Consider the following 13,145-nt stretch of genomic DNA (forward strand, 5'->3'; position numbering starts at 1 on the left):
ATAATCACTAAAATGACACTGCCTCTACATGGTAAACTTAGTTTCTTTTCAGGGTTGCACTTATCCAATGTGTGCTTTTGAAATGACATTGATTTAAGCTATCAGCTTGCTACTATATATATATATATATATATATATTTATTTATTTGTTTTTTACAGACTGGGCTGAGTTCTGTCCTCATTTACACCAGCACAAGCTAAGAATAACTCCAGTAAAACCAATGGAGTGATTCTGGATTTACAGAGAGCAGTATTTGGCTCAACTGTTTTCACCCCTTGCTGAACAACCTGTTCACTAGAGGAAAACCTTTCACCCAATGAGAAAGCATAGCCGTTAAAGCAGAGAGAAAAAGTTAAAAATCTGCTCATCAGACTGTCTTCCCTTCAACTTTGTTTATTGATGTACTGAACATGAAAAAGTACAAAGGATCCAAACACAAAAGAAAACATGTACAGCCTCTTAAATACTAAACAGAATATATTTTCTATTCCAACAGATGTGAAGTAATACTGTACAACTTCAAATAAATACCAGCCTTACATTTTATTAAGTGCTCTGATAAACACTGTAAAGTGAAGCCCAATTTACATGCCTTCTCATCAATGCCTTTGTTTGCTACAGTAGTATAGGAAAGAAGCATGTAGCTACTGTTTTCCCCATATTGGAAACTTTATTTTCTAAAGTATATACAAGTTTTAATGCAGAGGATTAGCTTCAACAATCTAAGTGCACCTAAGAATGAGAGAGTGCTCAGGAAGTCAATTGAGTTTTGAATAGCATTGAGTGGGTCAGCATGAAAACTCGCTTATTCACTTTAGCGCGCGCTTCACAGTATATGTACTGTACTATACTGAAAATTTATAACTACAGTCTAAAAGAATAAGAACCAAAAGCAACTGCAAAGATAATGTACAACTATGTTATGCATAGCACATTGCTTGTTCTAAGGGGAAGCATATGAGCATCTCAGTTTATACAAAAAGCAGGACGTAACTATACCGTATAGTTGTCAGTGCATCCTGGTGAAGGCATTATAGCCCTCAGCTTTTTAAAAAATTTATTATAAGCTAGATGCTAATCAGAAAATATTTTGTATTTTTTCTTAAATTTCTTCAATACATGGTAAAGACTTATTTCCCCAAATAGTGATTTAAGCATCATACAAAGTTAAATTTAATAGTATACAGGTATTTATGATTTTTGTATGAAAAATGTAAGGAAATTTGTTCAAATCCTATGGTTATACTCATTTTTACCACAAACATATTTATAAACAAAAATGTAGCATCACCATAAACAGCTGAAGCTAGACTATCTACAGACAAAATTAGCAACAAATCTGATGCACTGTAAATTCAAGTCCTCAGGACAATGAAAATGAATAAGCAGACCTCAAGTAACAATGTTAATGCCATTTACAAAGGAAAAAACTCATACGAAAACATTCAAAATCTGAACATCACTTGGCAATGTAAGTCAAAAATAAACCAAAACCAAAATTAGCTGAAAGGTTCATAAACGCAAGGTCTTATTTACATTACACAAAGCTCAGGTGTTAGCCTTGAACGTAACTTTCAAAATACTTTCAAATATATCCAACTCAGACTGCTTTTGCTGATTTGCTGCAGTGCAAACCATGTGCAACGTCTTTTCTTAAGACAAAACAATTCTTCAAACAATACTGCAAGTACATCACTAAACACCATGAGCTCTATCTGAAGGGAATTCTTTAGGAAGAACAGATTTTTTTCCCCCATCTCTCGGTAATTTAAATTTCTTGCCTGCTCATATATTTTTTTTTAAATTTTCATTTGTTTCAAAATCACAAATTAATGTGAGCCACCTATCACATAATAACCAGGATGATCAGAGATTTCACTGATGATTACAAAAATGAAACCAACAGTGTTTCCCATTGATTCTACTTCTTAATACAAAGGTCTCAAAAGTATTTCTACATCATAAATCTTTCTAAATTTTCCCCCAACCATTGCAAATTTCCTGGTAAGTTTTAAAAGCTCACTAGGTGTCATATGAAGAGATTTCTCAAAGTATTCAAGTCAAAATATTTGTTCCAGGACCAGTAAAAAGTTTCTCCAAATTTTTCTTTTTTATAAAAATAGAAGCTTTTTTTAAACCCACATCAAAGAGGCTCTTATCTCTTTGGCAAGGTACTGCTTTACGAAAAGTTCTCCAGTATTCTTACAATAAGCTTTTATTATAATGTACCCCCCATCCCCAACCCAAATCATAATTACAAAATAAATACTGTTTATAACTTTATAAATAAAATGTAAACTTCAAAATACTTTTCTTGAACAGACAAAACAGCAATGCATTAAATGTAAATTAAACACAAAGCTAATTAGGAAAACAACATAAAACAACCAAGTTAGGGATTACAACACAAAGCCTCAATATTTACTCACAGGTTCAAGGCAGTTATGTAAAAAGAAAAGAAACTTCTTCCCTTAGCTGAAACATTTTAAAAGGTCCACCTTCTTCAAAGAAGGCAATAGAATGCATTGTGACAGGTAAAAACCCTGTACCTCTTGTCCATATTCAAACATAAAAGATATTTAAGAAGTTTTAATTCAAATACTAGCAATAAAAAAATCTCACATATTCTTAGGATGCTAAGTAGTCATTTTATCCCCATTTCAACACTGACTTACAAAGACATTTACTAATGTATAAAGTTTCTCTTAACTTGCCTTTGTTGTATAGTTTTCATATATAAATGGATTGAGGATAACTCATTAGGCTTTGTGCGTTTTGTTTGTTTTAAAGGAGACCTGCAAGACTCTGTCCCCAAGACGGTATCCATTCAGACTGGCTATTGCCATGGCTGCCTCATCATAGTTTGTCATAGTCACAAATCCAAAACCTTTGCACTTGTTTGTGTTAAAGTCACGGATGACCTTCACATTGGTTACTGCTCCGAAGGGTCCAAACATTTGCCACAGAATGCTCTCATCTGCATCAGGTGCCAAATTGTACACAAAAATGCACCATCCTGTTCCTGCATGTCCAGGGATATTAATTCCGGCCAAACTGGTCATTCCATCAATGGTCATTGGTGAAAACCTACTAAACAATGTGGGAAACAAAGAATCAAGAATAAGAATAAAAGAGGGGCTGTTTACAGTCAGTTCCCCCCAAAGCTATTTTTTAAAGCAAATATAAACTATTCGCAGTTTGCATGAACATTCCAACCAAATTAAATTTAACACTGTAAGTTGCATTCAAAGTGTACAGAGACTATGCACAATGCTGAATGGCACTACACAAGTGAGGAACAGTGTCTGGCTAGAAGAAATAAACATTTAAAAAAAGAAAAAACCATGCCAAAAACTTGAGGATTAATGATAAAAAAATCAAGAGGAATTCCATGGAATAGATACAAGAGGTTTTCCCTTTAGTGAACGATGGACTGAAATGAAAACAGTTTCAGTTGAACATCTCGACATGCAAAAGGAACCCAACATAAACCTTAAAAGGAAAAAAAGTATTTACAATACTCCAAAATACTTTCTCTAAGGAACTAGTTTGTTGGAAAGTTATTATCAACCTAATATGATTCTTTATTACCTCTTTACTCCATAAGCCATATTGAGCAGATTGTCCAACCTGCAAAACATTTAGCAAAGTATTCAGTCTCTGGATTTTCTCCTATTCTTCTAAGGAAACTCAGTATCTTATTGCCAGTTTCCTTGAACTGTATTCCACAGAATGTGTATGCGAAGTCTGAAAGCTGCTAAGAACTGTGACATATCTTACCATACATGACGGGGTTACTGCACACATGCTCTCATTTCCATCAGGTAGTCATGTGTGGAAACAAGTTTCCAGTCTCCAGATTAGTGTAGAAAGTTAAGCAGTCACCAATGACCACAAGCTCACAGGAGTTCTCCAGAAAAATCAGCTTTCATATAAGATTCAGCTCTTAATTGAGAGACACTGATACTATGTTGATGGGGAGCACAGACGTACCCAGACCAGTGTATATTTCTCTATTATTGACCGTTGTTAGAAGACTTCTCAAATTGTAGAAATAAAAACATGAGAATATTGAACAATTTTAATTCCACTGTTCTTGTCTTACCGAAAATTTATTTCCAATGTAGTAAGGCAGACTTGCTATTAGCTTTATAATTTTTCCCCAGAATTGTTAAGTAGCTGTGTTAATTCCTTCTTGCCCAGCTGCAAGTCTTTTGATAAGTGGAATGCAACAAATGCAAGGATGCCAGAGCATCCTTGAAGATTTAAACTTATGAATTAACTAACCAACCATGTGTTTCTCAAACAGTGAGGCTCCATGGAGAGACTCCGACTTCCTTCTAGGAAAACTCATGCATGCCAAGGGGGAAAAAAAACCCAGAACATTCCCTCTCTTACTTTACAGTTTAGGACGCTACAAAATATGAATTGCCTGTACATTCAGTAAAAAGGGAATGGTCTATTTTTATGCTGAGAGAGATGTTAAAAAAATCAGCGAACAAGAAAAAAAATAAGTAGCTGTCCTAGTTCACATTAGGAAATCCATGCACAGTGCACTCTTTTTAATAAGATGACCAAAAGATATGCTTATATTGCGAAGTGCCTGAATAATGCTTATAATTCAGGCAGAAAGGCAATATAATGTTTGTATCAACATCTCATTGAACACCTATTTAAAGGGAGGATGAAGGTAGGGTAACTACCCTCAAAGGGCAAAGTGAGGTTTCCCCTCCCAATGTACATTCAATAATTTTTCTCTGAGACTGTCAATGAGCACCATTTATGAAGGTGTTTTGTGATGGGATCATATCCAATAGAACATGGATTGCGATCACCAAAGCATGTCGCGCTACTGAACATTCATATTGCAACTTTTCAGTATCTACTCACTTGAGTTGATTGAACCAGTAATCTAAACGTGAAATCTCATACTTAATCTAGAGAGTCATTTATTCTGGACACAGGGTATTGTATTTGAGCTGCCATAAGAAAAAAAATGGGAGTCCCAAAGAAACCTACCCCATCAGCGCTGTTCCTGAATAGTAAAACATCTGAAATACTATCATGTATGTTATATAGTTTTCTGAAAACTTTAGAAAAATCAGTATACTCCAAGCTTCTTCTCTGCAATACACGGAGCTATGATCTTCCTAGAATATATTAGTCAAACTACTTCTAAGAAAGATTACTACAAATGCAAAACTTTGTCCGTTTAATATTTTTTCTGTAATAAAACCAACTTAGTACAGCAGTTGAAAAACAACAGCAGGTATGTCCTAGTAGGTATTATAATGGGAAAGAAAAGGAGGCTCGTTGCTTGCTGTAACTCAAAGCTAAACTCAGAACTGAACAAATAAAATTAAATATTTTCTAATTATGAAGACTAGATCCAAGTCCCCTTCGAAAATAATAAATTTCACTATTACGTCACCGCAGTTTGATTTCCTATTTCCAACTTTCAGTAACTCAGAAATTCTGATCAGCAAACATTGCTGTACATTTATATAGTTTTCTGAAGCACAAAACAGAATGAGTAGCATAATTAAAACATTTATTTTAATTTCAAACAAAGCTACAGCCACTTCTGGTGAGGATAGGCTTTTTAACATGCAATATGCTAGAGAGCTTGTTTTTTGCCCACTCAGTACTTACCCAAGAACCACTGGTCATGAACTAGCATTTTGTGATCATGGTTGCTTTAATTTATGACTGGCACTCCAGTAAAACCAAAGGACACAACAATTAAGTACTTTATATTTATTAGTGTCCCTTCCCCACTCATACTTCCTGTACAATACACTTCTCCCACCCCTTTATCATACTGTGAATTCTTTTAAAATGAACTTACAAAACCACCAAGACAAGTTTTCCAAACATGGGCACCTAAACAGTTTAAATTTCAGAAGCATTTGACACTCACCTCCTATGTATTTCTACTGAGAGCTGAAAGTGCTCAGCACATCTGAAACCCAGAACCACTTATTTGGGTGCCTTAAACTTAGGTACAAAAGTTAAAAACTGCTCTAAACCTTTAAAAAAGAAGTCAATCTATTTAGGCAGAATTTTAATCTGATATTTAATGTTGATGGAATTTTTCCATGACAGTGGTCCCCAACCTATTTGTGGCCAGTAGCACATTCATGTTTTCAGAAGAGTGTGGCGGGCGCCAGCAATTACTCACATACAGGGCCGGCTCCAAGCACCAGTGGAGCAAGCATGTGCCTGGGGCAGCACATGCTACAGGGCGGCATTCCATCCATTCTGCAGAGTCAGAGTGGTTTTATTTGTTTTTTGGTGTCAGTTCTGGGCAGTGCAGAGAGAAGCTGGAGAGAAGCCGCGAGGACAGAGAACACTGGCGCCCGCAGTCTGCAGCCCCAGAGTACTCTGTCCCCAGCGGGCGCGAGGCCGCGGCTTCTCTCCAGCTTAAGCTGTGGCCCTGCGCCTGCCAGGGACTGAGAATACCGACACCCGCAGTCTGCAGCCCCGGAGAAACCAGAGAGAAGCTGCAGCACCGTGCCTGCCAGGGACCAAGAACACCAGCGCCAGCAGCTTGCAATCCTGGAGTTCTCTGTCCCCGGCAGGCGTGGGGCACACATAAATGCCCCTGCGGGCGCCATGGCACCCACAGGCACCACGATGGGGACCACTGTTCTATGATAACGAAGTTAACAACAAATTTAAGGTCAACCCTCAGTAGGCATCACCTCACTGAAGGAAAGAAATTTACCACATAAGGTCTGCTCTACATTCAGATGTTGTACTGGTATAACTACATAGGCTAAAAACATCACACGTTTTAGCCAATATAGATATATTGTTATAATTGTGTTCATACTAGGGGGCTGTATTATATGCATGAATAACCAGTATAAAGGTAGCTTATACCAGTGTAGCTTATTCTCCTTCCTGCGCAGGAAAGAAGCCACACTGTTTAAGCACATTTATACCAGTATAACTGTATCCACCTGAGTGGGTTTGTACCAGTATAGTTATACAGCTGTAGTTACAGCAGTATTACTTGTTTGTGCAGACATGGCCGAAGTAAGGCTTCATGCACTGGTGAGCTTCACTTAAACTGAGTTACAGGCCCTGGATTCTACAGTGCTCCAGTGCACCAGACTGGAAATTCAGTGAGAGTTTCAGATTAAATTTAAAAACAAAGGGACAAGATTTTCAAGAGTGATTTTGGATGCCTTGATTTCTGGGTACTCAACAGAACAGTTCAGAAGGGCCTGATAATAATCAGTACAACAGAATATCCCTTGTGTTCTTCAATTTGAAATATAATTAAAATTTTATGTTGGCCATACATTTTCAGCATACTACCAAATTGTTTATCAAAAACCATGCAACTGTACAGCAGAAGCTATTTGAGGGAAGTTTATGAGAGATATTGGGGATTATGGAACCAACATATTAGCTAGATGTTTTTCGTGAAGTAATCAACAAATGAAATAAGAAGAGCTTATATAGTACAATAATGTCTGCTATACAACTCTAAGATGTATAGAATGGATGTAAAAATTATGACAGCTTAAAAGTTAACACCCTTTTGACAAGACAGCATGTTCTGGAGGAATGAGTCAGAAGGCCCCAAATTCTAACCCTGCCTCTGCCATTGATTCACTGTGTGTCCTTTAGCCAGTAATTTCACTTTTCTGCCTCACCTTCCCCACCTGTAAAAATGGGGAAGACCGTACTTCTCCATCTAACTCAGAGCTTGAGATTCAATTAGTATCCATACAGTGTTTTGAACACAATTACAAAAAAAAAATACTATGCCTTATGGTTGGGTATGATAGGAATTAATATTTCCCTCACAGCAGTGGTTTCAGGCTGCTTTCAGACACCAGCAGACATCACTGCATCTGTTTGCACTCTTTCTGCAACCATATCAACTAGGAAGATTATTTTATATTAAACCTGCAAAATTATGTTCCAGGGTATCAGAACAGGATAAATTCCATAGCTGTGGAACACATGGGGTCCTTTAGGGAATAGTAATGCTGGCATATCCCTATTATTCACATAACTAGATTAAAAGACTGGGACAGACACCATGATCGCTATTCAAAAGCTAGCACTTACAGATACTACACCATAGTATTAGAGATACCTCAGTTATAATTGCTATAATAAGAAAATAGACTTTTTAATGAAAAAAAATGTACCTAAAATAAGAATGACTCGGGACTTTGATGGCCAATCTTACCAGAAGGTGCTGAATGCCACAAGACAGAGGCCTTGACAGCAAGTTATTTACCTCTGTTTTCGGGTCCGCAAAACAACTCCCCCATGATCTTACTTCAGCACAGTGCATTCTGGGATGTGTCGTCTTAGCAGTGCAATTTCCACTCCTGCAGTCAGCACTGGAGCAGGCAGTCTGCATATGGAAAAAGGGCAAGTCTATTTTTATTCAATATTCAGCGGTTTTCTGCAGCTTAGTAATCTTTTTATACCCTAGTTAAGGAAATCCACTGAATACTGAATTAAACCAGTTACCCTTTCCCCTAAGACAGACTGCCTGGTCAGCACTGGAGCATTACTGGGCAGGGGGGCACTTCATGTCACCAGCACCAAATACCAAGAGGTTGTGGAGCTGTATGACTGTAGTCACTGGTGAGCTGCTTAGCGGAGATGTAAATAAACGTTTAGAATGTCTGCCAAAAATGCGGTCTGTTTGTTTGGGCATTCAGCCTTCTAGTGAGTGTGGCCAGCTTGCAGCTTTTGTAACTGTGTGCACACTTTTCAAGGATCTATCAGCTGGTCCAGTTTTTACTTAGCAAGAACAAAGACTGTTTTTACTGTATATTTAAGCTTTCAATGTTTAATGCATGCTAGTCACACACCCCAGAAAAAAAAAAAGGGCAAAAAAATCACTGAAAGAAAAAAACCATTGGGTTTATGAATGTAGATAATACAGTATTTGTTTCACTCTCTTCTCACCATCTGTCCTTTTCGATACACTAAATATCACCGAGAAACATTTATGGCTGTAAACTCAAAAGCATGGGGGAAAAAAGATCCACAAAAGTACACACCACGCAAGATGTGGCTACATTTTCAGAATGGAAGTGTAGGGTCAAACAAGGAGATGTATGGCGTGCAGAATTTAGATCTCTAACTAGAAACAAAAAAGGTAAGTGAAAAGGTAGGATAGGGGTTGTGTTTTGGCTGTGGCACACCATATGGCCAAGGAAGAAATTAAATTGTCTAAACCAACATTAATTGAATTGACTTGCTTATGAAGTCAATAGTACTCTTAAGAAATTAAAGTAATTTTAAAAATCATGGCTCTCTACCCATGCCTGCTTGGGAAAAATATCCTGGCTTAACACTAAATGTTGCTAATTAAATAGTTTACTAGATATTTAGACTCTGGTCTGGTTAGATGGCAGTGATTTTTTTTTAAATTGTTCTGCACCATGCATTTGAAAGACTTTCAAAACTATGAAGTCTCTTATGAAGGGCGGGGAGGGGGATCACTTCAGGAGGAGAATGGGGCAGGAGGAAACAAATGGGCAGGCCCATGGGAATTCCAGAATTCAATGGTTCAGCCATAAACGTAACATATTTGACTTACCTAAAGCGTTGAGCCTGCTGAGCTAGAGGTCCTGGATACCTTCTGTTTGGAGACTGATACAGCTGGGAAAGGATGGCCTGATTGGTTTTTTGGCTTGGATTGTTAGCAAACTTCACGGTGATTGGCTCTGTGGCACCTGGAGGCTTCTGCCCATTCAAACCTTTGATAGCTTCTTCTGCTTCGATCCGCTTGTCAAATCGGATGAATCCTACACCTCTTGATACCCCTGCATTGGATGAAAGAAGACACGTTGATTGATTAATTCAGGAGACTTGTAGGAATGCCCAACATTAGTAAGATTAAATGTAGATTTACAGGTTATTATAAACAAGGAACTTCCAGCAGCAGAGATTCAGTTCTGGCAACAAGTACAAAATGTGACTTTTCTAATATTACCCAATCCAATCCTATCAATTACAAATACAACAGGCCACACAGTACACCTGAGCCAGTTTGTATGCAACGGAGATTGGGGAGGGGAAAGGGAATTCTAGCTGTGACAGGATTCAAGCCGTTGGGGGAGGGGGAAATCAGAAGTAATGTTAGTTGATTCTAGACCAGGGCGGGCAAACTTTTTGGCCTGAGGGCCACATCGGGTTTCCGAAATTGTATGGAGGGCTGGTTAAGGGAGGCTGTGCCTCCCCAAACAGCCAGGTGTGGCCTGGCCCCCCCACCCCCTATCCAACCCCCCCGCTTCTTGCCCCTGACAGCGCCCCCAGGACTCCTGTCCCATCCACCCCAACCTCCTCTTACCTGTCCCCTGACCACCCTCAGAACCCCCACCACATCCAACCCCTCCTCTCATTCCTAACTGCCCCCCGGGACCCCTGCCCCATCCAACCACCCCTTCTCCCTGTCCCCTGATGGCCCCCCACCAACCTATCCAACCCCCACGCCTTCTTGACTGCCCCCCCGGGACCGCTACCCCCATTCAACCTCCCTTTTCCCTGCCCCAACCCCTATCCACACCCCTGACCATCACCAGCCCCACCCCAAACTCCCCTGCCCTCTAACCACCACCCCTTACTGCGCTGCCTGGAGCAGCGGTGGTTGGCGGCAATACAGACATGCCACCCAGAGCAGGAGGACAGGCAGCTGCGCTGCCTGACAGGAGCCAGCCACGCCACTGCACAGCACAGAGCAGCGGGTCAACCCGGGCTCTGCAGCTATGCTGCCCCAGGAGCTCGCAGCCCTGCCACCCAGAGCATTGCACCAGAGTGAGCTGAGGCTGCGGGGGCGAGGAAACCACAGGGGAGGGCCATGGCTAGCCTCTCGGGCCAGGAGCTCAGGGGATGGGCAGGAGGGTCCCGCAGGCCGGATGTGGTCCGCGGGCTGGGGTTTGCCCACCTCTGTTCTAGACTTATCTTTACCTGGCACTTTGAAGAAGACTTCAGAACCAGCCATACAGTAGACTAGATAAGGAGCAAAAGACTAAACTATTTTTTAATTAAAATACTTGTAGTAATGTCCCCCCACTTCCTGCCAGGGTGCACTGGAGAAAGGATGCCTACAATCATTGTGCCATGTTCAAGACTGAAGTACAGGTTCTGGGTTGCAAACAATGGGAATTTCTGCTATTTTAATTTTCAGAGTTCACGTTCCTATAAACTTGATGCATGATTTCAATATTTCACTGCACAGCATTTTATCTCCCTCAACAAAAGCCTATTTTCAGCTTTGCTTGTCTATAGATTATTTAAGATATATTGTGGAAGGGAGGTGGCGAAATGGAAACATTTGGTGCAGGCAGGAAGCAAGGCGGATACTAATAGTAAAAAAAGAGGGGGAAGGTCTAAGGAGCACATTAAACCTCAAACAAGTGGCTTAAAATGAATTTAGTTTACTTGAACAAATTAACGTGAATGGGAGGAAAACGGCAATTAATCATAGGCCTATTGCATTTTGTTTCATCAGAGAAAGGACAAGAAAAAGTTAGAAGTTTACCCACAAGCTTTTTCTGAAATTATTTTTAAAAGGAAAAAATATTCTATTAACAATCAGTGACAACTTAACATCAAAATGACAAGGAACAAGAGTAAGGAAGTTTAAAGAGCGGAATGTCACAGGCTCAACTTTGCATTTATCTGTCAGTTTGTGTCACAACATTATTATTCATATAATTTTGAATCTAACTCTTCCCTTTACCTTTAGAATAGTGTGAAAAAAATACTTAGAAGGCTGCATAATACTTCTCTAGGATGAAAAACAGTTTACATTAATTCTTATGAGAATGTGTATTTAGGGTCTACACCCTAAATACAGTGGGAAGAACTACACACTGTATATTTATAAATTTTACAAGTCTATTCACCTGTTTGTTTTGGTACCAGATCATACATGCTATTTGCACATGAATACTCATGAGAAATTTAACAAGTATTTTATTTAGTGGATTGTTTTTAGGGCTTGGGACTGGGAAACTGCATATTCTAATTCTGGCTCTACCACAAAATTCACTTGGGCAGATCACAACATGCATCTCTCAGTTTTTCCAGCTACAGAATACCTACATGCAATTGCTCACTAATTATTGATAAGTTTGCACACACTATTATACATAAAACATACTAAATTTGGTGTTAGAACTTTGTTGAAAGCGTGAGTTTACTTTTATTTTACAGCTAACTTTATATCCTGTTTAGAGAACAAATTAGAAAGGTCAAAAATGTTTCTCCCCCACGATTTGGTCAAACTACTCTGACATTATAGTTGGAATTTCCATCCATCAAACTGACATTATGGGGGTTAGTGGGATTAGAAAGGAAAAACAGACTTGAAATAGACAGGGGAATGGAAGGGACTAAAAGGATTGAGAGGAGAATCCTTTTCTATGCCCCAGCCCTTGTTGTACATTGTTTAATTACAGTCCATGAAAACATCACCTTTTTAATTTGATATTTGTTGCCAGCCTTTACAAAACAACTTTGGTGTAGGCAGAAGATAGACTACTACCGAAATTCAAGTCAGCCAGTTGAACTGTCATGAGTATACAGAAAAATTACACATACTGTCCAAATCAGACGAGTAAAAAGATGCCATTGGACATTTTGTGGCATCCAGCCTGTATCAGAGGCACATGCAAAAAAAAAAAGTATCTAACCTACCAGAGTTCCCAGTTTGCTTTTAGCCTGTGCTAGCACTGCTAAGTACAGAATTTACCTGCTCCTAAGGATCTCGAATTCATATTCTTCTATGTGCCCATAACAGATGATGCAACCTTGAAAACAGTCTTAACAGCAATTACCAGTTCGGGTCTTGTGTAATCCTAGCCTGAGAGAACTAGCTGTGCATTACTGCATAAAATTTTGCTTTTTATAAAAAGATTGTTTATTAGCATTTTATAAGGAGCATGGGGACTATTTTCACACAGCAGCTTGGAAATGAAGATTATAGCAGCTGTAAATTTATTACAAGCCATGAAACAGGCTTCAAACCTGCACCTTCAGGGTAGAAATGACTCAGGCTGGCTCACTACACTCCACAATCTATTTTTGTCCATGCATATTTATGAACAATTCCAGCAGAAAATTGTATTTTCTGGCCCACATATACCTTTGATAT

General features: G+C 39.0%; 1 protein-coding gene across 25 annotated transcripts in view; it reads right to left on the reverse strand.

Moving 5' to 3' along the window:
* Positions 1-378: 378 nt before the first annotated feature.
* ELAVL2 (ELAV like RNA binding protein 2) overlaps positions 379-13,145 on the reverse strand; it is a 148,302-nt gene continuing 135,535 nt past the window's right edge. For 16 of the 25 annotated variants that reach the window (XM_039545423.1, XM_039545426.1, XM_039545431.1 and 13 more), the window contains 3 exons: positions 9,585-9,810; positions 3,593-3,631; positions 379-3,091 (listed from right to left, as the gene is read on the reverse strand). In XM_039545423.1, the coding sequence (XP_039401357.1) occupies positions 2,761-3,091; positions 3,593-3,631; positions 9,585-9,810 (596 nt within the window). In that variant the 3' untranslated portion in view covers positions 379-2,760. Of the gene's footprint in view, positions 3,092-3,592; positions 3,632-8,264; positions 8,385-9,584; positions 9,811-13,145 lie in introns of all 25 variants that reach the window. The other 9 variants (XM_039545437.1, XM_039545427.1, XM_039545433.1 and 6 more) reach the window with 5 other exon arrangements.

Source organism: Mauremys reevesii, linkage group 6 (assembly GCF_016161935.1).
Source record: "Mauremys reevesii isolate NIE-2019 linkage group 6, ASM1616193v1, whole genome shotgun sequence".
In the NCBI taxonomy this organism is placed as follows: domain Eukaryota; kingdom Metazoa; phylum Chordata; order Testudines; family Geoemydidae; genus Mauremys; species Mauremys reevesii.